The following is a 27024-nucleotide window of genomic DNA, read 5'->3' as shown; positions in this document are numbered from 1 at the left end:
TAAATTATATTATTATCCTTATTTTATAGATAAGGAAGTAGAAATTGTAAAAAGGTCAAGAAGCATGTCCAATATCACCCAGCTGGTAAGAGCAAAGCTGGATTTTGAATGTAATCAAGGTCTGTTTGGCTCTGTATGGCAAACTTGTAAGCATTATTTTAGAGGGACTCAAAAATAAAACAGTAACAACAATAATAAAAAAAAAAAAAACCAAACTGGTCTTTGGAGAGATTAATTTTGAGGCAGAATTTAGAATAGAGTGGAATAGATAGAACAAAGGCAGGCAAAGCAGTTCACTACTAATACAATTGTCTGGGTAGACTGCTGGGTGATTAAGAGGAAATTAAGATGGACAAATAGGGGTAGAAACAACTGAAAGGGATTTGTGAGTGAGGTGAAAGGGAAGAAGAAATGCTTGGTAGTGACAGAATGTGTTATCTTTTTGGTCACTATCACAGAATACTTGGGGACAATTTATAGAAGGAATTTTAACAGATGGTCCAGGGACTTTTATAATTGAAGAATTATACCTCATAATTGTAAGCACAACAATGTATATACGTGTGCTCATTTATTTTTCTGAAGAAATAAACCATATCTTTTACCAAATTCTGAAAGGGTATGGGACCCTGAAAAGGATAAGAATGATTGCTGTAAAGCACAGACCAAGTTTAACTGTTCTTTTTCCTTAATTCTCTAAGTTCTATTCCTTATTGCATTTCCACAAAGCTATATATCAGCTTTTAATTGTATTTGTTCCCTTTATAAATTTATTTAGTATTAAGTATACCAACAATTACAGTTATGCATATTCATGGAACTCTATATTCCCATATATTTAAACATACACACACACAAACACACACACACACAAAAAATAATAACATATGCTTAAAAAAAATAAAAATGCTGGCAGAGTGCGGTGGCTCAGGCCTGTAATCCCAACACTTTGGGAGGCCATGGCGAGTAAATCATGAGGTCAGGTGTTTGAGATCAGCCTGGCCAACATAGTGAAACCCTATCTCTACTGAAAACACAAAAAATTAGCTGGGCCTAGTGGCAGGCACCTGTAATCCCAGTTACTCAGGAGTCTGAGGCTGAAGAATCGCTTGAACCTGGGAGGCAGAGGTTGCAGTGAGCCAAGATCGTGCCACTGCACTCCAGTCCAGGAGACAGTGCCAGACTCTGTCTCAAAAATAAATAAATAAATAAAAATAAATAAAAAAATAAAAATGCTGGTAAGAATATTACTAGGCTGACTGATTTCATATATAAATGTGTATTTTATATACATGTAATATATGTGAATGTATTTACATAAACATGCACATATATTTTCACATGCACAGATGGAATTGATTATAATGGATCATGTTCTATTTAGATATAACTGGGTATATTTCATGGTAATTTTTTTTCTTAGAGCTCAATGTTTAAGAAAACTCTGTTTCTGGGCCTTTTGTTTTATTTCATATTTTTTAAACAGCTGAGCCATATTATCTACTCAGTTTAAACAAAACCAGTGTAATCCATTCCCAGCTCAAGAAAGCAAGCTCTGGCAGCACTGCCACCCAGATACATCACCAATATCCATCCCCAGTCACAATTCCTTCTCACCTCCAGGGACCCCAACTATTCTAATAATTATTTCCTTTCTCTGCTTTATAGTTCTACCATTTATGTGTTTGGTTAAATATGTCATTTAGCTTTGTTGCTTTTGAACTTTATAAAAATAGAAACGTATTATATATATTATTTTTGAGACTTCTTTTGCTTAAATTGTCTGCAAAATTTACCTATGCTGATAATTTTTATGTACTGCAGTTTCGTTGTTTTATTTGCTAAGTCCTATTCCATTGTATGCATTTGTGACTTTTTATCCATTCTGCTATTGAGGGACATTTGGAGTATTTCTGGTTTGGGGCTATTATGAAGAATGCTGTTGTGGCAGATGCTGTCAGTTATCCACCAAAATGTACTCCTTCCTTCTTCCTAGGTACACAGCTAGATTATATTCCCCAGTCCTCCTTGTAATTATGTGTGGTCAGGTGGAAAGCCAGTGGATATTATATGTGACACTTCTGTTGTGTCCTATAACAACTTTTCATGTGTACTCTTCCAATACCTCTCCTTGTCCTTGGTGACCTACTATGGCAGAGTCAACAATTTCCTATAAAGTTGGGCAGATATCATGAAAGAATGTTGGACTGTCAAATGCTTTTTCTGTGTAAACTGAGATGATCATGAGGTTATTCCTTCATTCTATTAATGTGTATTACGTTCGTTGATTTTTGTATGTTGAACTGCCTTTGTATTCCTGGGCTAAATCTCACTTAGTTATGATGTATAATCCCTTTTAATAAGCTGTATTCAGCTTGTTAGTATTTTGTTAACTATACTTTCATCCATATTCATAAAGAATACTGGTCTATAGTTTGCTTTTCTTGTGACATCTGTCTCCGGCTTTGATATCAGGGTAATGCTGGCCTCTTAAGGGAGGGGGGCAGGGAAGTGCAGGGAGGAAAAGGGCAGGGTCCCTGGTGAGGGTTCCACCATTGGGCCTGTGCCCATGGACCAAGGTGAGGACAAGCACTCCTGCTTGACACCCAAATGTTGCATTTTCCAAGACCACCCTGGCCTGCCACCCCCACATCCTGTGCCCATAAAAACCCCAAGACCCTAGTGGGAAGGGACAGAAGCTGGTGGATGTCAAGAGGAACACACCGGCAGAAGAGCACACAAGCAGCTGGATGCCGAGAGGAGCGTAAGAATATACCAACAGGCACCAGGCAGATACCACTGGCAGGCCACTGACTGGTGGAACGATGCAGACAGCGAGGGGAATTTGGCCAGAGCGGCTGGAAGAGAGTCCAGCCGCTAAGCAGCCCAACTCCAGGGTAAAACTACCTTTCCACTCCATCACCCTACTGACTCCCCATCCATCTGCTGAGAGCTACTCCTATCACTAAATAAAACCTTGCATTCATTCTCCAAGCCCACATGTGATCCAGTTTTTCCCGTACACTAAGGCAAGAACCCGGGAAACAGAAAGCCCTCTGTCCTTGTGACAGGTAAAGGGTCTAATTGAGCTGGTTAACACAAGCCACCTATAGACGGCAAAACTAAAAGAGCACACAGCAGCATAAGCCCACTGGCGCTTCAGGAGCTGTAGACATTCACCCCTAGATGCTGCCGTGGGGTGGGGGCCCCACAGCCTACCCGTCTGCATGCTCCCTCTAGAAGTTTGAGCAGCAGGGCACCGAGGAAGCGAGCCACTCCCCCGTTACAAACCCTGCAAGGGGGATAGGGGAACTTTTTCTGTTTCATTAGGATGTATTCCTTCCTCTAACATTTTTTAGAAGAGTCTGAGAAGAATCTGTGTTAATTCTTTAAATGTTTGGTAAAATTCATCAGTGAAGCCATCTGGTCATGGGTTTGTTTTGTTGGGAGGTTTTGATTACTGATTCAATCTTTTTACTTGTTACATAGGTCTATTCAGATCTTCTGTTTATTCTAGATTATCTAACTTTTTGGTGTGTCTATTGTTTGCCTCATTGTTATTTACTTTTTTAAACCCCAGGCGCCAGTGGTGTGTTCATCTGATTTTCAGTGTTTTCAAGGAATGTCCTATATGTAGCCACTCTCTGCCCAGAGAAAGTTTAGTCAAACAAAACAAAGGCAGGCTCCAGGTCTCAGCCCTTTAGGGAATCCACAGATAGGTTAAAACAGAGAAACAACCCCTTGAGAACAGGGTCTGCTGTGCTTCTCCAGAGGGCAGATACTAACACCTGGAACTCAGGCTGCCATCCTTTAGACTGCTGCCACGCTGGGAAGAGGGGAGGGAAGGGCACCCAATCTTTTGGCTTCCCTAGGACACACTGAGAGAACTGTCTTGGACTACACATAAAATACACTAATGATAGTTGATGAGCTTTAAAAAAATTGCAAAGAAAAAATCTCATAATGTTTCAAGAAAGTTTACAAATTTGTGTTGGGCCGCATTCAAAGCTGTCCTGGGCCACATATGGCCCACGGATTGCGGGTTGGGCAAGCTTGGGGTAGGGCAAGACTAAGTTAACTCTAGAAAAGTCCTCCTACAATGCTTCAGTAGCTTTTCTGCTAAGAATCGGTTTTGTTTCTGTAAATCTTTCACTATCCTCCAGAGTTCTGATAAGGTAGATTCTGACAGTTTTTGCAAGATTTTTCAGTGTTTCTTGGGAGAGATGAGGCCCTGAAGGTACCTACCACACCATTTCCACTGATGTCTTCCTGATGCATGTATGACACTAGCATAACTCTGATACCCAAAGCTGACAAGGCCATTACCAAAAAAAAAAAAAATTACCACCCCAATATCTCCCAATCAGTGTAATCATTAAACTACATTCTGAGAAGAAAAAAACATAACATGATCATAAGCACAGAAAAAAAATTTGATGAAATTCAACACCCCTTTATGATAAAGACTTTCAGCAAACTAGGAGGAAACTTTCTCAGCCCGATAAAGAGCATTTTCAAAAAGCCTCCAGCTGCCCTGGCGTGGTGGCTACCTGAGGTCAGGAGTTTGAGACCAGCCTGACCAACATGGTGAAACTCTGTTGCTACTAAAAATACAAAAAATTAGCCGGGTGTGGTAGTGCACACCTGTAATCCCAGCCACTCAGGAGGCTGAGGCAGAAGAACTGCTTGAACCCAGGAGGTGGAGATTGCAGTGAAGTGATATAGCGCCACTGCATTCCAGCCTGGGCAACAAGGGTAAGACTGCTTCTCAAAAAAAAAAAAAACAAAAAACCAAAAAAAGCCTCCAGCTAAAATCGTACTTAATGGTGAAAGACTATCTTTTCCCTACAACGTTGGGAACAAGGCATGGAAGTCTACTTTTTTAACTGTATTCTATATTGTAATAAAACCCCTAAATGGTCTGATTATATAAGAAAGAGAAAGAAAAGGCACAAAAATTGGAAAGAAAGTGGTTATGGACTTAGTTGTGCCTTCCCTAAGTAATCTGAAGTCCTAAAGTCCAGGACACCTCAGAAAATGACTATATTTGGAGACAAGACCTTTAAAGAGGTAGTTAAGTTGAATGAGGTCACAGGGGTGGGCCTGAGAGTGGCTGGTGTCCTTATAAGAAGCGGAAGCGTTTCCTGGGATGCACACACAGAAAAGGCCATGTGAGGATGCAGTGAGAAGGCAGCCATCAGCAACCCAAGACGAAAGGCCTCAGGAGGATTGACTAGAAAAGAGGATGAGGATTTATTGAAAATGGAAATGTACTATATCTTAATTGGGGTAGTGGTTACAAGGGTATATATACTTTTCAAAATTTATCACACTATACATTTAAAGCCTCTACAATTTAGTGTATATAAATTAAACTTCAATTAAAATACAAGACAATAGAACCCCCTCCCCCCATATTTTCTTGACTCCTAAGGCAGCACTTTTTTTTTTTTTTTTAAGACAAGAGTCTTGCTCTGTCACCTAGGCTGGAGTGCAGTGGAGTGATCTCGGCTCACTGAAACCTCTGCCTCACAGGCTCAAGCAATTCTTCTGCCTCAGCCTCCTGAGTAGCTGGGACTACAGGTACGCACCATCACACCAGGCTAATTTTTTCTATTTTTAGTAGAGATGGGATTTCACCATGTTGGCCAGGCTGGTCTCAAATTCCTGACCTCAGGTGATCCTCCTGCCTCAGCCTCCCAAAGTGCTGGGATTACAGGCGTGACCCACCACACCTGACCAGTACTATTTTTAAGAGTCTACTCTACTGATTTCTCTTTAGCATTACCAATTGATCACCATAAGAACTTTGAAGAGACAAGCATATATTTTGCTTAAATCAATAAATCACAGCAGGTACTGAGGTGAAAAAGTCTACCTGAGTCACAGAATAAGGGCATCGAAAGAAAAATCAATATATACGTTATGTTAATTCATTCAACAAATGTATAATGAGTGCCTACCACACCACATGTTAAGCAATGTTGTAGGAGATGGGGATACCACAGTGAACATACGGAACTTATATTCTGAGGGAGAAGATACAAAACATATATAATAAATAAGTAGACCACATAGTGTTTCGATAAATTTCTTTCCATTTTAGAGAATGGGAAATGTAGACCCTCTGGTTTAGGTGATAATATTTCATATATATCAACATCAACTCTTAACACTAGTCTCCTACATTTGAATTCCTTTTTTTAGTGGACTGGCCAGGAAGATTTATTCTATATATCTGGGTTTATTCATAGCCTTCTATGATGCTTGCATTCTATGTGCTGTTGACAAAGACATCAACTTTTGGCGTATCTTCAGCTGAGATTTCTGGGTATCAGAAGTAGTATCTTAAGGTACCTTTATGGTTGAACAAAGAATAATGATCATGATGGTAATAATTAAAGAAACATGAGAAATGCTCCTTAGAGGCAAGATAGAAATGATTTCTGTACTTTGGACACTCCAATTGTTCATTTCTTTAAGCACGTCACCTACTTTAATCCACCTGGGGTTATGAAGAGTACTCACATCATTTTAAGCACAGGCTCACTTACAGGAACAACTAGGAGCTTCTGAGATTATTCTTTACTTCAGCTGAGTCTAGAATAATCATCGTCCAGTGGGGAAAAAAAAGTGTTTGGGAGTTACTAGGGGATCTCAACCAGTGGCAGCTGCTATATAAAATCAAATAACCTAAGAAAACCCCAAAGGCAAAATGAAGGGCACAATGTATACCATCAGGTAAATCCAAATTATCCTAGGTTCAGCCTCTGCCAACATTTTAAGGGAATTTAAGAGTTTCACGAAGGAGGAACAAAAAGGAGGAAGGGAGCGGCCAAAGTCAGGTTTTACAGCCTGACTTAGGAAGGGGCAGTGCCAAGCTCAGAGGTTTAACATTTCAGTTCTGGAAATTGCACGCTCAGTGGCTTCACAGCCTCTGCTAGCCCATCACCATAACAAGAAAAAATGCCCTCAGCTTTGAGGGTTCTGATAAAAGGGAATATTGATGATTGCTCAGGAAAGGGAGGTTCTAGGCAAGCTGGTGGAAAATGTTTTGAGGCTGCAAGGGAGGAAAAAAGAGGAATGAAGATCAGGTGTTTCCAGATTTATGCCTTTTAAAAGTTCTTTATTCAAGTTTAGATTTTCCCAAGTATTATCTCCCTGTTTGACATTGCTCAATAAAAGCAACTAAAACTGATGAATGAACAAGTTTATATACCTTAAGTGTAATTTTGACAACACTGTACATATCTTTGCTATCATAAGGTTGTTTCTTGAGACAATAGTCTGGTTTTTTTTTTTTCCCCCACATGTTTAGCATCATAAAGCTGGCAGAATGGTGAGGAGGATAGGAGAGGTAAGGGAGTAAGAGACTGGTAATAAAGATTAATGGTCCTGTAGTAAATGTCCTATGTAGTACTTAATGAGTAAAGGATAACAGCAAAAGAAACAAAAGATATAAGACAGAAGAAAAGTGTATTAAAAAATTCAGACACACTAAAGAGGGTAAAGCAATTAAGAAGGTGCTAAACCAAGCAGTGTAACTTAGGTGATTAGTGCCAGGTCATCGGCCTTATGATAAACAGGGTTTCCAAGTCTACTGTGCATCCATGGAAAGTTTATATCTCCCATTTGGTTGGGTGCCACAGCAAATGCCAATGCAATAACTTTGCCCTGTACTATAATCTGCATACACTAGCTGTGCAATGGGCAGAATGGCTCAAAGGGGGGCAACTTTAGCCTCTTTAATGGTCATGTAGATCATAATTTTGCTAACAGCTCCATATTACAATAAAAGAAAAGGAAAATACAAGATGGTCTTCTTCATGAGTAGAAAAGAGTCAGTAGTTTCTGTGAATGCCTTAAAATAAAAACTCTTAAAAAGATGAAAAAGTTTCTATTCTTTTTTTTTTTTTTACTGCAACACTACAACCTTCCCCCACCCCCACAAAAAAAAAGGGGGAAAAAACCTAATGGAAGAAAAAATAAAACCATGAGTGAAAACTGTTCCTGAAAACTTTGCAGAATTGTAACAGCTTTCTCTTGGTTAAATTGATTGGTATAGCAACATTATAAAATGACTATTAGGATTCATTGTGCACAACAGAAAGTGCTGAAATGTCAGCAGACTATACAGCAAAAAGTAATGGGTTCTGAACCCCTGTTAGTCAAAAATGATTTTGTTTCAAATTAGAAATTGATTTTTTTTGGACACAAGCCCTTTTCAGGCTTCTGGCTTCTGTAGCTAGGCCCAGGAGAGATTAACCTCCACCACAGCAAGGGCTGGCCTGATGATATCTTTCTCAAAGTGCCTTTTCAATTGCTGCTTTCTACTGTTGCTGTGGTCTTAACCAATAACACAAGTTATTTGTTCTTTTGCTATTACACTATATTTTTTCTCATTTTGCCATTTTATCTTAGTGCTGCCACACAACACAAATTTGAAGACAAGTTAACCGAAGACTATGTTAAGCTTTGCAGTGTAACCACCACACCAGTTGCGACTAGTTCTTCACTCTCCAAAGTGCAATGACTAAGAGCAGAGGAAGCTGAGGTAAGGGTTTTCCATTTCTGAAGGACCGCTAACAGAGAAAGTAAAGATTCTACCTCATAAAGTTTCTTCAATTTAAGTTTTATTTTTGGAAGCAATGTCCAAAAGGAAACTTCTAAGTTGTTCTAAAGCAATGGAAGTCTACAAAACCTTTCTTTGCCTTATGTCAAACAAAACGTACTTTTGCTTTTATTTCAAATTGTGGATAGTCCTCCCTCCCAAAATTTGAATGAATTATCATCTCTCAATTATGTGGAATAGGATTAAACAATTTCTAGATTAATCATAATCAAACCGAAAAAGCATGACAGAGCTAGTAGCAGATGAAAAAAGGCAGGGAGATACACAACTGCAAGATCTCACAAAGCACTGCCCAATTTTCAAATAAATAAATGTAAGAGTGGCTACAGAGATTATGAAAAGTAGGTTGCATGACACCAGAGGTAGAAAGGTCCTGGCCCAGTAGAAAAACAGGTAAATAAGAAGGAAATCAGGATTAATGGTTGTGAGAAGGGAAAAAAGACACCTAGGAAAGAAGTGTGAGCAGGAGAGGGCTCAGACGTCTTTTTGGGCCTTTGTTTCCTGTACATCTTTTCTGTACAATAAAGCTCAGATTTGCTCCATTCTTTTCCAAAGTCGATCCTGTAAGGATGCCAGGATAGATTAAGCCAAAAGCCTCTCCTGGAACTGGGAAACAAATAAATTTGCTTCACTCAACATTTAACATAGTTATTTATAATTGATTTCTTTAAAATCTACCACATATAACAGGAAGTATTACTGACATTTAAAAAGACTGCTAGGCAAAATATGCTTTACACTTGTGAGATTTTGCTTTAGTCACAATATGGGGAGTTGTCCATGACCTCTCTTCCACCCTCCCCATGATTCCAGTCAATTGAGGATTAACTGTAGTTGTTAGGGTTTATTTTTCCAGGAGAGATTTATGTTCAGTATCTTACCCTCTTTACTCACTTGGAACATTATTTTAGTCTATGACCATACTTACTGCTGACTAATTCTTAACAGTTATTGCTTGCAAAAAGAGGGGCAAGTTGGATACAGTTTTTCATTCCAGTGTTCTAAAAAAAACGCAGATACAATTCACTAATCTAGTAAATGTGTTACCTGTGGCCTTGCAGGCACACTTCAGTGCGTAAACATTTGACTTTTGCTCAGCATTGTAGGAAATCATCTGAAATTCACTGGCTAGCAACTACTTCACCTACCAGCTTCTCATTTTGCCACTACAGTTGTTAAACTTACCTCTTTGGGGTCTATACGTATCTTTCTTTTGACATGACCACTGGGTATCATCTTTCATATGCGAATGAAACCCAACTGTCTTCTTCTCCTTCCTATTCTCTCCACTGTTTGGGGTTTCTTGGTACTTTTTAACGGATGATGATGTTCCAAGCAGCCAGCCATCGCAGTTTGACTTTAATAAACTGAAAGAACAACGATGAATGAACTGTTGAAGGCACAGAAGGGGACACAGAGCATACAGATATTTAAATTCAATATGGGTTTAAATGCAATTCATTAAGAACTTTCTTTATCTTACTTTTTATTGAGGTGTAATTTAAGTAATTTACTCAACATCTATTTTGTGTCCTGTCACAACAATTTTGGAAAAGAAATGGTCTTTATTTTCAAAAAGCTCACACTGGGATTTGGGGAAATAAGATTCAAACTGATGAAACAGCTAATAAAGTCGCAGAGTATGACTAAGAACCAGGCTATCTATAGAAATAAAAAGTATGCTAAAACAAGACTTGCATATCTAAGATGTTTTCCAAGTACTAAAAATGAATACTAGGGATTAAAATATCACCAATGTGCCTCACACAAATGCATTTGTGTTTCTAATTTTCAATTGTTATCAGTATTTATTATGTACCCAGAGTATGTAAGAAGTAGTGTAACAGTGCATGTAGAAGAACTAGACTCCATACTTACATAATTTCATTGAAAGGTCAACAAGACAAATATAGAATAGGCATTTTAATGAAAATGAACACATGTACATATTTTCTTCTCTATTAAACTGTGTTCCCACCATTAGCACATTTCCTCTTATAATATTTTCTTATTTTAGGGAGAAATATTCTAATGATGTATTATCTCTCATTGTTCCCTCTTCATGTTTGTTCACAACAAACTCATGACACTTTGGTTTTGTCTTCCCCATGCCCATAAATAATGTGAAAATTAAAGAAAAAGACTTGGAAATGCATAGAGGCAGCTACTGAAAACACAAGATTCTAAAATTAAAATGTTTAAACTCCCCAGAAGCAGAGGGAATCTCTAGACAAGAATAAGCTGAATGGAGTGTTGCCAGGTCTATCACTTATTCCAGGTGGCCTTTGACCAGTATTCAAATCACATAATCTTCTATAAATGTCTCTGGTTTATACTGATCAGAATTTTTAGCAGTGTTTGCTTGTATCATAATTTATTAATAAAAACCAAGAAAGTAAATGGTTTTATGTTCAGAATTATATAAAGAAAATAAAATCATTAGTTATATGGCTTAATAAAGTAGGCACAAGGAAATGTACAAGTGATACTCTCTCCTTTTTTTTAAAAATCAGAACACAGAGGTCATTTTCCTCTGCAGACCAACCAGAAGATGTGTAACTTAGGGTTATACAAATTGCACTCATGGAACAGGAAAATACGGAAAATAAAAGTACCTTATTGTGAATGTTATATAAATTTATGTCAACCCAGAGGCCCCAAACCCAGGCAAATCCAATGACTACATCTCTGCTTGTTCTTGTAGGAAAATTAATGTGACCCCAACCATTGGCTTCCCCAAAATTGATTCATTCTCAGCTCAGTCGAACTCCCAATACTGACTGCCTTCTGCTTCTTTACAGCATTTTCACAGAAGCTTTTCTGTACCTTTATTCAAAATTCCATCTTGGTAATCCTCCATCTCAACTGGGAACTTGGCTTCTAATTTCCCTAAAATAAAGATGACTACATGAAAAATTTCTTCCTTCATTTGTATTTATTTCCATATTCACCCATCTACTATTCCTCTCCTAATGTCTCAAAAAAATTTGGCTTTTATTTGCACTCTTGATACCATCTTGACCCATCCCCTCTGTGACTATAGCCTGTCAATCATCTCTTTTTCTTATAACTTACAAACTCCTCCTCTAAACTGGATTCTTTCCTAGGGCTACAAACAAGAGCAGATCTTCCATTAATACTCAGTGTCAGTGAGCATGTGGGGACAAGAGCACTTTAATACCTATTGCAGGAACTGCAAATGGGTATCACCTTTTTGTGAGTGACTTGTTAACACAAAATGAAAATGCATCTCTCCTTCAACAGTTCTACTTTTATCCCACACTTGAGGCCAGGAATTTGAGATTGGACTGGGCATCACAGCAAGACCCCATCATTAAAGAAAAAAAAATGTTTTAAATTAGCCAGGCATGGTGGCATGTGCCTATAGTTCCAGTTACTTGGGAAGCTGAGGCAGCAGGACAGCTTGAGCACAGGAGTTTGAGCTTACAGTGAGCTATGATCATGTCACTGCACTCCAGTCTGGGAGACAGAGTGAGACTCTGTCTCAGAAAAAAAAAAAAAAGAAAAAAAAAAGGAATTTCTCCTACAGAATTACATGAACAACAGCATGAGAATATCTGTTCAAGGATAATCACTGGAGAATTATTTGTAATAGTGAAAAATTGAAAGCAAATATCATTCAATAAGAGAATGAATAAATAAATTATGGTACATATTCATCATAAAGAACACTATTCAGCCATTAAAAAGAATGAGGTAATTCTTTTTTTTTTTGTTTGTTTGTTTTTTGAGATGGAATCTCACTCTGTTGCCCATGCTCGAGTGCGGTGGCACGATGTTGGCTCACCACAACCTCCGCCCCCCAGGTCAAGCAATTCTCCTGCCTCAGCCTCCTGAGTAGCTGGGACTACAGGCGCACACTATCATGTCCGGCTAATTTTTGTATTTTTAGTAGAGATGGGGTTTCACTATGTTGGCCAGGCTGGTCTTGAACTCCTGACCTTGTGATCTACCCGCTCGGCCTCCCAAAGTGCTGGGATTACAGGTGTGAGCCACCACGCCTGGCCCAGCCCTGGTTCCTGTTCTTAAAGAGATGTTAGTGGGGGAGATATATGTGGAAACAGAATTTTTAATACCATATGCCAAATGCAGTAATTCAGGAATATACTGGATGTTATGAGAGCGCAAGGGCTAGGCACCTAACTTTATTTGCATAACAGAAGGAGATTCCTGAAATATTCAAACTTAACCTTGGAAGATAAGGAAAAATGTAAGAATGTTCTAGGTAAAAGAAAACAGTATTAGCAAATATACCAACATATGAAACTTCAGCTCATATTTTGGGAAAGTTAAATAGCTGGGTATTGTTACAGCATTAAATTTTCGGTGTGTGATAGGGAGGAATGGAGATGAAGCAGGTGAGACAGTGCAGGTCAGATAATGAAAGGTTGTGTTTTCCATACTGAGGGGCTTGAACGCTATCTTGTGGCCAAGGTGGAGTCACTAAAAGGCTCTCAGGAGAAAAATGACATGATCCAACCTGAATTTATGAAAAATTACTCTGGCACCATTTAGAGGATGGGCTGCAGGAACTGAATGAGGCGGAAGGCTGCTGAAATAGCTCTGGTGAGAGATGAAGGTTTCCAATAGAGAAGCGGTGGTAGGAACAGAAAGACATCGTTTAAGAAATATTTAGGATTTAAAAGGACAGAACTTGATGTAAAAGAGAGGGAGAGAAAAGTCAAGAACGACTGGCAGAATTTTGGGTTGATAAGCAATACAGAGGAAGATTGGGGAAGGGTGGGAAAAATTAAGTGCAGCTTGAGGTGCTTATGGAACATCTGAGAAGATATTTCAAGAAAGTAATTTGATCAGTTACTCCATGGCTTTTTGCTATTGGCTGAGTGAGTTTAGAGGTGGTAGGGTTGAGGGAGACAGAGTTGAGAAAGAATATGCTTCAATTTCAATTTCCTTGGTGTAGGAGGAGATACAGTCATTCTTGTGAGTAAAGTGGGTATTGAAAAGACAGGTGAAGGTTTGGAGTATGTATTGAGGGAATTTGAAATAGAAATGAAAAGAAAAAGATTTTCCTGAAATGTTGAGGCCCTAACAGAAATAGAAATCATCCATTTGTAGCAGGGCTCAGGTACAGAGATTAAAAAGCAGAGAAAACGGTGTGAGAGCTCGAACGAGGGTTAGGATTTCACTGGGACAATGCAGCTGACTGGGGATCAAGGGAAATAAATATACTAAAGTAGTTTAGGTCAACCATTCGGTCCAGGAAGAAAGTGAGGCAACAGGGACTGAAAGACTGGCAGAAAAATGAGGGGAAATAAATAATTTAGCTATCCCTTTAAGGTAAAGCAAAAATAAAATAGCAACAACACCATAAACATAAAAACCCTTGGTATGGTATATGTGAGAAACATGAGAACATAAGCTAAAAAGGAAGAGGCTGGGATGACAGACTCAATGATTTTTCTGATGAAGCCATAGTGGGTGATAGCAAACTCTGGGTGTGGCCATGGATGATGCTGGAGTGAACTGAAGAAGGCAAAAATTCTTTAGCTATGGCAATGGAGAGATCAACCATATGCATATTGGGATCTCACAGAATGATGGTAGGAGTTATGGGGGAGAAAGTGACTTTAAGTGGGATGTCAAGGTCCTAGTGAGACAATGATGGAAAACAAACGATGGAAAAGGATGGACTGCTGCAGTCAAACTAGACATATATTTAGATTCACATAAATAAAGAGATTTGCAAGAAAAATGCTGGCACTCCTCTCTCTGTTGTTTATCAAATGTGACAGAAAGAATGGCCTCTATTAGAAGTGGTGCTCTCAGAAAAGATGCTGATTTTAGGCAGTGATTCACAGCTTGGCAATACATTTAAATAATCTAGAGAATTTTTAATAAGAGTGATGGACAGAGTCCCACCCACTTGTCCAAACTGAATTAATCAGTCTAGGGTGGGACCTGGATATTGTTTGCTTTCCTCTCTCACTCGCCTTTCCTTTAAAAAAAGCTCTATAGGTGATTCTAATGTCCAGATAGGATTGAAAATTACTGAGTTATTGTGAAGAGTGGGAGAAAACATTCTTTTAGAAAAAGACAGGATGAAAAGAGTGCATTTCCTATGAAACAGGGGTTCTCTAAGGCACCAGCAGGAAATCCTTGGGGGACACCAGGAGGGAAAGGGGTGTTAGTGACGTGAGGAAAATTAGGGGAGGAAAGGTAGACATTTAAGGGAATGAGAGTATAAGAGAAAAAACAGCACATGAAATACTCAAATTTTGGCATGAGTTTTTTTTTTTTTTCCCCCCCAGAAAAAGAACAAGTCCTTGATTTAGAAGACCATAAAATCTAGGTTGAAGAAACAGATAGATACCTATTAATTCCTCTGTTCATTTCCAATGGCCTGATTCAGGTGCTGGCCATATCATACCTAAATAATTGCTATATTGTCCAGTTTCAGAACCAGCCCTGGAACCAGCCATTTCTTTGAAAAGGTCTGGTACCTTGTATTGGGGGGGGAAAAAAAAAAAGCTATTAGATTGCCACAGCTTCCAAGTCCTTGCTGTGGATATGGAAAGAGAATACATGTCTGTACCTATATAGTAATTGCTATATATAGGTATCTCTATATTGAAAAACATGAGTTTATACAGAGTTTATACTAACATCTTCAAAATTCCAACTCTAAACCAACAGGGTTCATTTTAGCTTCTTCTCTTTCCATAGAAATATCCCTTCTCCAACAATGAAAAAAACTAGCCATTTTCCATAATATAATTGAAGCGGCATCATTCATCTGGGGTAATACCCGAGATTTGTTGCCCCAAATCAAGGAAATCAAGTGCAGACGCACAAGGAGTAAGTTTAAGAATGGGGGTTTAATACGTGAGAGAAAGAGAAAAGCTCCTTCTCCTGCAGAGAGAGAGGGGCTCCTGAGTGGTTTTTCTGGTTCTGTGGTTAAATGCATGGGGTTTTATAGACAAGCCTGAGGAGGCGGTGTCTGACTTACATAGGGCCCAAAAGATTGGTCGGACCAAGTGTGCCATTTTCACAGTGCATGAAGAAGGTGGCCACCTCACCCTAATTTTTTATTATGGAGATGGGTTCTCTACCTTGCCAGCAGCATGTTGCCTCTTCCTTTATGGTACATGTGGTTGACAAAGAAAAGGGAAGATGGAGCCTCCATGTTGAACATGCCTGGCCTCCAGGTAACCTTTTCCTATTGGCACAGCTGCCAGCATTCACCCATACAAGCTTCCAGCTTGGTTATCTATGTCTGCAGCTCGATTTTTCAGGCTGCTCTTTGTTAGAAAAGAAATGATCCGGGGGCTGCTTTTTGTTAAAAGGGAAGCCTTACTGAGGACTCTCTTACCCTCTCTAACTGCTTAAATAATTTCCTTTTAGCGCCTGTACCATAATTACTTACTTAATACTTTTGTATTAAAATAATATTCTGTCACTACAGCTATTCATCCTTTACCAGCCTACTCCTCTCACACCACATGCTTCTGGGCTGCTTCTACCAGTGCGCCTCTGTATGGACACTGTGGACACTGCAGGAGACAAAATGTGCTACCCAACAAAATGAAGGATTGTTGGGCTCAGGACAATTAAGAAAAAGCAAACACAGGAAAGCTCTCTGCCCTCCCTTTAACTTGCCTAAAAGCTGAACACAGATTTACAGAGACAAAAGGTACCTGCTTGCCTTCTACTAGGGAGAATAAAGGTTAAACACTGAAGGAAACTAGATCCTCATCATCTGGAGATGACACCAGGGAATCTACATGAACAGGCTTTACCAACTAGCCTTCATCTGTCATTTAGTTTCCTTGACTCAATTTGCTACCTTTAGGAACTTAAAGTCCTTTACCTTTGTCTCGTTAGTTTTCTAAAATTTTACTGTTCCTTGTTGAAGATGCTATAAAAGCTGAAATGAAAACTACCTCTTTGGTAACTATTCATTTTCAGAGTTTCTTCCATGTACATATGAAACACACATGCTAATAAATGTATGCTTGTTTTTCTCTTGTTAATCTTTTTTTTTTTTTTTTTTTTTTTTTTTTTTACATAGGTTCATTCCAACTAAGAACCTGTGAGGGTTGAAGAAAAAATTATTCTTCCCCTACAACCCATTCCCTACCCAGCCATGACTGGGCTACTCCTAAGGAAGCTCTCCTCATCCCTCTGGGTAACAAGACCCCATGCAAGGTCAAACTCCACATGGATACCTCCTTTTCATTCTGCTCAAGCTCCACCACACAACACCAGTGCAGTTCCCATAGGGAAGCCCTCCTTACCGTGCACAAGTTCTGATACTCTATGCCCAGCTGTCCCCTTCTATGGATGCCCTTCTCATACCACTCATGTTCTAATGCCTCAAGATCCAATTATTTTTTGGCTAGGATGTGAGGTAGCAATCAAGGTTCATTTCTTCTCCATATTTATATCCAATATTTCCAGCATTACTTGTTTAAAAAACTTTCCTTTTTCTACTGAATTGCTTGGCACCACTGTCAAAAAACAGTTGAGCATATGAGTGTGTGGGTCTGTTTCTGGACTCCATTCTTTTTTTTTTTTTTTTTTTTTTTGAGGCGGAGTCTCGCTCTGTCGCCCAGGCTGGAGTGCAGTGGCGCGACCTCGGCTCACTGCAAGCTCCGCCTCCCGGGTTCCCGCCATTCTCCTGCCTCAGCCTCCCAAGTAGCTGGGACTACAGGCGCCGCCACCACGCCCGGCTAATTTTTTTGTATTTTTAGTAGAGACAGGGTTTCATTGTGTTAGCCAGGATGGTCTGGATCTCCTGACCTCGTGATCCGCCCGTCTCGGCCTCCCAAAGTGCTGGGATTACAGGCTTGAGCCACCGCGCCCGGCCTTCTGGACTCCATTCTTTTCCATCAATCTATTTATGTATCTTAAGGTGAATACCAACCTGTATTTATTACATAACTTTAATTTACATACCTAAAATTAGGTAGCATAAGTCCTTCAATGTAGTCTTCTAGAATAACTTAAAGACTGTCACTGCTATTCTAGTTCTTTCACATTTCCATATAAATTTCAGAATAAGTTTGCCAATTTCTATAAAACAGTATGTTGGTATTTTGACTGAAATTGCATTGAATCTAAGATTCAGTTTGGAAAAAAATTTTGATATTTATAACAATACCAACTGGTCAAATTGAAGAGCATATCTTTCTTTCCATTTAGTTTTCTTAAATTTGTCTCAGCAGTATTTTGTGGTTATCATGTAGAGATATTTTGCTTCTTTTGCTAAATTTATTCTTAATTATTTGATGGTTTTAATGCTACTATAAATGCTTTCTTTTATTTTCTATGCTAATTACTGTTATTATATAGAAATAAATTTTATTTTTATACATTGAATTTGTATTCTGTGATTGTGTTACATTCACTTAATTCTAGTACTTGTCTCTGTAGCTTCCTTAGTATTTTTCCATGTATACAATCATGTTATCTGAGAATAAAGACGGTTTCGCTTACTTCTTCCCAATATTTTTCCAATATTTTTCATGCCTGATCACACTAGAATCTCCCATACAATGTTGAATAAAAGTGAACAAGAGTGGACATCTTTAACTTGTTCCTAAAGGTGTTTATTATTAAAGAGATGTATCTCTGTTGACACTATCATTTTTCTAGCTTGATGAGAGGTCTTTTTTTTCTTCCTGTAATGAATAGGCACTGGATGAGTTATGTCAAATGCTTTTTCTGCATCTGTTTGAGATGAAGTTTTTCTTTAATTTTTAAAATGGATTAACATCTTTTTTATTGTGCTAATATAGCAAATTACATTGATTGATTTTCAAATGTTAAGCTGACTTTGCATTCCTGGGATAAAGCCTATTGAGTCAAGCTGTATTATGCTTTTTACATATTTCTGAACTTAAATTGCTGACATTTTGTTAAGGATTTTTTTGTGGGTTTTTTCCCCCCCCGCATTTATGTCCATGAATTTATGTCCATGGGGAAGATTGGCCTGTCATTTTCTTTTCTTCTAATGGCTTTACAAGGTTCAGACCTCACAAAAGAAGTTGAGAAAAGTTTCTTCTTCTTATAGTCCAAGTGGTTCTCAAGTGTGGTAGGAGGAGAGAATGTTGCCACACAGAAGGCATATGGTAATGTCTGCAGAGGTGTTTGATTGTCACAACTCGGAGCTGCTATTGGCATCTAATAGGCAGAGGCCAGGGATGCTGCTTAACATCCTACAATGCACAGGACAGCCTCTCACAATAAATAATTATCTGGCTGAAATATCAATAGTATCAAGGCTGAGACACCCTGTTCTAGTCTCTGAAATAATCTGTGTAAGACTGACATTATTTCTTCAATAGATACTAGGTAGAATTTGCAAGTGAAGTTTTGATAGGTGTATAGTTTACTTATGGGAAAGTTCTTAACTAGAAATTAAATTTCTTTAACAGATATAGGGTTATTCTAATTTTCTACTTTTTTGTACCAATCTTGGTATATTATTGACTTAAAGGAATTTATATCGTTTAAGTTGTCAAAAGTGCTTGCAAAAAATTGTTCACAACATTCCTTCAATACTTAAAAATATAATTAAAACATATAGTGATATATCCTTTTTAGGTCCTGATATTGGTAATCTTTTTTCTTTCATAGTAGGTTGATCATCTTGAAAAGGATTATTAATTTTATTTACAGTTTCAAAGAATCAACTTTTAGTGTTGTTGATTTCCTATTTGGTTTTCTTTTTCATTGCACGACTTACCAAAGAGTAGCTGCTACAAGGTTGAAAGCAGAATAGAAATACAGTCACAAACTCTATAATGATATTTCAGTCAACAACTGACCAAATATATGACAGTAGTCCCACAAGATAATAATATCAACTTTTTACTATACCTTTTCTATATTCAGGTACACAAATACTTACCATAGTGTTACAACTGTCTAGAGTATTCAGTACAGTAATATGCTCTAATTAGATCCCATTTGTCAATTTTTGTTTCTGTTGCAATTTAATTGCTCTTGGGGATTTCGTTATGAAATCTTTGCCTGTGCCTATGTCCTGAATGGTACTGCCTAGATTTTCTTCTAGGGTTTTTATAGTTTTAGGTTTTACATTTAAGTTTTTATCCATCTTGAGTTAATTTTTGTATAAGGTGTAAGGAAGGGGTGAAGTTTCAATTTTCTACATAAGGCTAGCCAGTTCTCCCAGCACCACTTATTAAATAGGGAATCCTTTTCCCAGTGCTTGTTTTTGTCAGGTTTGTCGAAGATCAGATAGTTGTAGATGTGTGGTCTTATTTCTCTGTCCTCTATTCTGTTCCATTGGTCCATGTGTCTGTCTTTGTACCAGTACCATGCTGTTTTAGTTACTGTAGCCTTGAAGTGCAGTAGTGTGGTACCTCCAGCTTTGTCCTTTTTGCTTAGGATTGTCTTGGCTAGATGAGCTCTTTCTGGCTCCATTTGAATTTTAAAGTAGCTTCTTCTAATTCTGTGAAGAATGTCAGTGGTAGTTTAATGGGAATAGCACTGAATCTATAAATTACTTTGGGCAGTATGGCCATTTTCACAATATTGATTCTATCAGAGCTTCTGCACAGCAAAATAAACTATCATCAGAGTGAACAGGCAACCTACATAGTGGGGTAAAATTTTTGCAATCTATCCATCTGACAAAGGTCTAATATCCAGAATTCACAAGGAACTTAAACAAATTTACAAGAAAGAAACAACCCCATTAAAAAGTGGGCAAAGGACATAAATAGACACTTCTTAAAAGAAGACATTCATGCAGCCAACAAACATATAAAAACAAACTCAACATCACTGATCATTAGATAAATGCAAATCAAAACCACAGTGAGATAGCATCTCATGCCGGTCAGAATGGCTACTATTAAAGTCAAGAAACAACAGATGCTGGCAAGGTTGCAGAGAAATAGGAATGCTTTTACACTGCTGGTGAGAATGTAAATTGGTTCTAACATTGTGGAAGAAAATGTGGCAATTCCTCAAGGTTCTAGAACCATTTGATCCAGCAATCCCATTACTGGGTATATACCCAAAGGAATACAAATCATTGTATTACAAAGATACATGCATGCGTATGTTCACCGCAGCACTATTCACAATAGCAAAGGCATGGAATCAACCTAGATGCCCATCAATGATAGAATGGAAAAAGAAAATGTGGTACATATACACCATGGAATATTATGCAGCCATAAAAAAGAACAAGATCATTTTCTTTCAGGGACATGGATGGAGCTGGAAGCCATTATCCTCAGCAAAACAATGCAGGAACAGAAAGCCAAATACCGCATGTTCTCACTTATAAGTGGGTGCTGAACAATGAGAACACATGGACACAGGGAGGGAAATAACACACCGCGGGGCCTGTTGGGACGTGTGGTTGGGGGAGGGAGAGCATTAGAAAAGATAGCTGATACATGCTGGGCTTAATATCTATGCGATGGGTTGATAGGTGCCGCAAACCACCATGGCACACATTTACCTATGTAACAAGCTTGCACATCTACCCTGGAACTTAAAATAAAAATAAAAATGTAAAGAAAAAAAATGCCCTACAAGTTTGTAGCCTAGGAGCAATAGGCTACACTATATAGCCTAGGTCTATAGTAGGCTAGGTTTGTGTATGTATCCTCTATGATGTCTGCACAATGATTATTAACACATTTCTTAGAACATACACCTATCACTAACTGACACATAACTATATAGAAATGCTACAAATTGGACAATACTATGAGAAATTTAAGTTCTGACACAGAATGGAGGGATATCTTAATGTCCTAGACTTCAGTTAAGAATACTAGAAAGCTCACATACTAGAAGAAGGCTTATCACAAACTTCTCTAACAAAGACCAAAATCAAGCTTCAATGAAATATACAAAGAAGGAGTTTGGAGAGTGAGTCCTACCAATATAGAGGGGCTTGGAAAACACCCCAGGCTTTCTGGAGATCTGCCCTCACAAAGCATAAAACCAAACCTATATTAGTTCAAAGATGACTAACTGGTAGCTACATTGCAGATGAGGGCAAAAATCAACACTCTTCAGAAAATGATCATAAAACCCCTATCTGTAAATGTTTCATCCATAATATTCAGGACAAAATACAAAATTACCAGACATAAAAAGAAACAAAATGTTAACCACAGTCAAGGAAAAAAAATCAATAATTTAAAATCAACGAAAAGATGGCCCACATGTTGAACCTGGCAGGTAAGAACTTTATTTAAATTAACGATTATAAATATGTTACTGGACACGGTCTTTGTCTGTTTTGTGTTGCTATAAAGGAATGCCTGAGACTCAGTAATTCTTAAAGTAAAAAGGTTTATTTGGCCCACAATTCTGAGGGCTGGAAAGTTTAAGATTGGGCATCCACACCTGATGAGTGCCTCAGTCTGTTTCCATTAATGGCAGAAGGCAAAGGGGAACTGTACTGTGCAGAGAGTACATGGTGAGAGAGGGGGAAAGAGAGGAGTGAGATGTCAGCTCTTCTGAACAACAAGCTTTCATGGGAATTAACAGAGTAAGAACTTACTCACTCCTGAGGGAGTTAATCTACTCATTAAGGTTCTACTCCTATGACACAAACACCTTCCATTAGGTCCCATCTCCAAAACTGGGGATCAGATTTCAACATGAGATTTGGAGGAGACAAACATCCAAACCATAGCAGACATAAAGAAAAACATGGTTTTAATGAGTGAACGGCCAGGCAATTTCAACAGAGATACCAAGTCTAAAAAAGAACCAGATGGATATTCTAGGACTAAAAATTACATTGATTGAAATAAAAATTTAAAACGAAGATAGAAGAACAAAGGGAAAATAAATTATATGACCGAATCAATATAAATGACCCAATCTGAAGAATAAAATGAGGAAAAGATTGAAGAAAAATGATTAAAGTCTCAGGTGTGTTAGAAACAATATTAAGCTGTCTAATAAATACAACTGGAGTACCAGAAAGAGAAGAGATGGAGAATGGAATAGAAAAAAAATACCTGAAGAAATATATCTTAAAAAAAACAATGGCAGAATTTTCCACAAATTTGATGAAAAACTCTGACCTACAGATCATAGTCAAACTGTTGAAAACCAAAATAAAAATAAAAAGAGAGTCTTGGTGACAACCAGAGAAAAACATCAATTACATAGAGAAGAATGATGATCAAGGACAGTCAATATGTCTTTAGAACAATTATGGCTGGAAGACATTGGTATCTTTAAAGCTCTGAAAAGAAATAAATAAACCTGTCAAACGAAATTCTACATCTCATGAAAAGATCTCTCTAAAATGAAGGAGAAATACCATTTTCCAAGGAAGAAAATCAGGGAAAAGTTGTTGCCAACAGACCTGTGTTATGAGAAATAATAAAATGTTTTTCATGTTGAAACCTGAATCTATGCAAAGAAATGAAGAGCATCAGAAATAGTGTATGTGTAAATATAAAAGGCTATATTTTCTTAGTCTTCTCTTAATTTCTTTAAAAGAAATATAAATGTTTAAAGCAAAAACAGTATCACTGGGATTCCTAAAGTATTAAGATCTAATGTATATGACAATAATGTCACAAAGAATGGGGAAGTAAACATATGTTAGCAATAAAAAATGCCTTACATTCTACATAATATTGCACAGCATTAACACTATGTAGACTGTAGTAAGTTAGGGAAACATATTGCCATCTCTACAGAAATCACCAAAGAAAACGCAAAGCCATATAGCTAATAAGATAATAGAGGAATTATCCTGAAGGAGCTAAAAACAGAACTACCATTCGACCCAGCAATCCCATTACTGTGTATATACCCAGAGGAATATGAATCATTCTACCATAAAGACACATGCATGCCAATATTCACTGCAGCACTATTCAAAATAGCAAAGATATGGAATCAACCTAAATGCCCATCAATGGATTAAAAAAATGTGGTACATATACACCACAGAATACTACACAGCCATAAAAAGAAGATGATCATGTCTTTTGAGGGAACATGGATGGAGCTGGAGGTCATTATCCTTAGCAACCTAATGCAGGAACAGAAAACCAAATACTGCATGTTCTCACTTATAAGTGGGAGCTAAATGATGAGAACACATGGACACAAAGAGGGGAACAATAGACACCGAGGCCTACTTGAGGGTGGAGGATGGCAGGAGGTAGAGGAGAAGAAAAAGTAACCATTGGGTACCAGGCTGAGTACCCGGGTGATAAAATAATCTGTAAAACAAACCCCCATGATACAAGTTTATCTATATAACAAACCTGCACACGTATCCCTGAATGACAAAGTTTAAAAACTGAAAAAATAAAAGTATTATCCTCCCCTTTCCTCAAAAAAAGGAGCAGAAAAGGAGAAACAGCAACAAACAAACAAAAAAAGATAAACTAATAAATTGGGAGTGGGGGAAGCAAAATGGTAGATCTAAGTTCAACAGTATCAATAATTAAGTTAAATTTAAATGAATTAAGCATCCAAATGTCAGACTAGAGAAAAATGCAGAACAAAATCATATGTTGTTTACAAGAGTTAACACTTTAAAAATAAAATAACAAATAGGTTAACATAAAAGGATGAAAAGAGATAGGCCATGAAAACAGTACACATGAAAGGCTGGAATTATATAATATCAAATAAATTAAATGTTAAGCAAGAATATTACCAGAGACAAAGAGAAATACTTCATCATGATAAAATGGGCAAATAATAAGATAGACATAATAATCATAAATACATATGCATCTAGAACAATGCTTCAAAATACATATCGTGAAACTGATAAATCTGAAGGAAAAAGTAGAGAAATTAAAATCATATTTGGATATTTTAACATTTCTTTTTTTTATCAGTTCATAGTACCAAAAAATAAACCCCCGGAATTCAGCAGGCTAAAGAAGCAGTGAACAATACTATTAATCGATTGATCGAAGTGACATGTACAGAACAATACACTCGACAGCAGACGTACACATTTTTATAAGTGCATATGGAATACTGACCAAGATAGATCATACCTTGGGTTATAAAATAAAGTTCAATACATTTCTAAAGAATAAAAGCTTATAGAATATGTAATCTGACCACAATCGAGTTAAACTAAAAATAAAAAAAATCTAGAAAAATCTTTCTAGTATTTGGAAATTATTTAACATACTTTTCTTTTTTCTTTCTTTATTTTTTGTGAGACTGATTCTCACTCTGTTGCCCAGGTAGGAATGCAGTGGTGCGTTTATGGTTCACTGCAACCTCCACTTCCTTGGCTCAAGGGATCCTCCTACCTCACAGTCTGCTGAGCAGCTAGGAATATAGGCATGTACCATCATGCCTGGCTACTTTTTATATTTTTTGTAGAGATGGGTTTTCACCATGTTGCCCAGACTGGTCTCAAACTCCTGGGCTCAAGTCATCTACCGGCCTCAGCCTCTGAAAATGTTGAGATTACAGGTGTGAGCCACCACAACCGGCCTATTAAACACATTTCTACATAATCCATAGGTAAAGCAAAATCACAGGATAAATTACTAAATATTTTTTAACGAATGACAAAAAAAATAACATATTAAAATTTGAGGGATAAAGAAGCAGTTCTGGCTGGGTATGGTGGATCATGCCTGTAATCCCCACACTTTGGGAGGTGGAGGCAGGAGGATCACTTCAAACCAGGAGTTCAAGACCAGTCTGGGCAACATGGTGAAACTCCATCTCTACAGAAAAATACAAAAATTAGCTGGGTGTGGTAGTGTGTGCCTGTAGTCCCAGCTACTCAGGAGGCTGAGGTGGAAGGACCACCTGAGTCAGGGGAGGTAGAGATCCAAGATTGTACCTCTGAACTCCATTCTGGGTGACAGACTTAGACCCTGTCTCAACAACAACAAAAGAAGCAGTGCTTAGAGGAAAAACAATTTCAGTGCTGGTATTAGAAAAGAAGCTTAAAATCAGTGATGTAATATTCTATCGTCTGAAGCAAGAAAAGGAAGAGCAAACCAGATATAAGGTAAGGAGAAGGAAGGAAACAGTAAAGAGTAGAAATCCATAAAATTGACAAATAAAAACACAAAAGAAACATAAAATTGGCCTCTTGAAAAGATTAATAAAATTGGTAAACCCCTGTACCAAGATAAACTAAGAAAAGGAGAAAACTCAAGTTAGGAATCAGAGATGGTATCACTATAGAGCCTACAGACAGTAAAAGGACATTAAGGTTATATCATGAACAACTTTATGCCAATATATTTAATGAAATGAATACACACATCTCTTAAAAAATACAACTTGTCAAAACCAACTCAAGAAGAAAGAGAAAATATGAGTAGCTTCATATCTGTTACAGAAATTGAATTCATAATCAAAGATGTTCCCACAAAGAAAACTGCCCAGATAGATTCATTGGTAATGTTTATCACATATAAGAAAGAAATACTGCCAATCTTACATAAACTTTCGGTATATAGAAGAGGAGGAAATACTTTGCAACATATTTTGTTACTGTGTAATACCCAAGATATTATGATAAAATAATACAAAATGGTACCATATCATGGCCAAGTTAGTATTTTTTTCAAAATATAACATTGATTTAACATTCAAAAATAAATCCAAGTAAGTGATACTACTGAAAGAAAAAAGGAGCAAAACCACATGATTATATCAATAAATGCAGAAAAAGCATTTGACAAAGTTATGATTAAAAACTCTCAGTAAACTAGGAATAAAAGGAAACTTACTTCAATTTTATAGAGGACATCTACCGAAAACCTATATTTAACATTTTACTTATGGGTTAATTACTGAAAATCTTTCCCCTAAGATTGGGAACAATATAAGGATGTCTTCTTTAACACTTCCATATTGTTTTGAAAGTCTTACACAATAAAATAAGGCAAAAAAAAAAAAAAAAAAAAAAGAGAGAAACAAAAGGCATAAAGCTTGGAAAGACATGAATAAAGCTGTTATTATTCACAGGCAATGTGATTGTGAATTTCAATATCCTAAGGAATCTACAAAAACAAAACAAAAACATAAATACTGGTAGAATACGTCCATTTAACAAACTGCAATATATAAAGTAAGTCTTCAAAATAGTCTTTATATATCATTAAATTCCACAAAAAATGTGTAAGACTGTTACACTGGAAACTATATGGCATTGCTGAATTAAATTTAAAAATATCTAAGTAGGCCAGGCATGGTGGCTCACACCTGTAATTCCAGCACTTTGGGAAGCCAGGACAGGCAGATCACTTGAGGCCAGGAGTTCGAGACCAGCCTGACCAACATGGTGAAATCCCATTGCTACTAAAAATACAAAAATTGGCCAACTGTGGTGGCACATGCCTGTAATCCCAGCTAGTGCAGAGGCTGAGGCACGAGAATTGCTTAAGCCT

At 37.5% G+C, this 27024-nt stretch overlaps 1 protein-coding gene across 11 annotated transcripts in view; it reads right to left on the bottom strand.

Annotated features, from left to right (window-relative positions):
- The window catches only part of KIAA1328 (KIAA1328 ortholog), a 384673-nt gene that overhangs the window by 53747 nt on the left and 303902 nt on the right, over window positions 1-27024 (bottom strand). For all 11 annotated transcript variants that reach the window (XM_031658950.1, XM_031658942.1, XM_031658943.1 and 8 more), the window contains one exon: window positions 9818-9999. In XM_031658950.1, coding sequence (XP_031514810.1) covers window positions 9818-9999 — 182 coding nt within the window. The remainder of the gene's footprint in view (window positions 1-9817; window positions 10000-27024) is intronic.

The sequence above is a fragment of the Papio anubis genome, chromosome 19, assembly GCF_008728515.1.
Source record: "Papio anubis isolate 15944 chromosome 19, Panubis1.0, whole genome shotgun sequence".
Classification (NCBI taxonomy): Eukaryota; Metazoa; Chordata; class Mammalia; order Primates; family Cercopithecidae; genus Papio; species Papio anubis.
The sequence above is the reverse complement of the archived record's forward strand: the minus strand, read 5'-3'. Positions and strand labels throughout refer to the sequence as shown.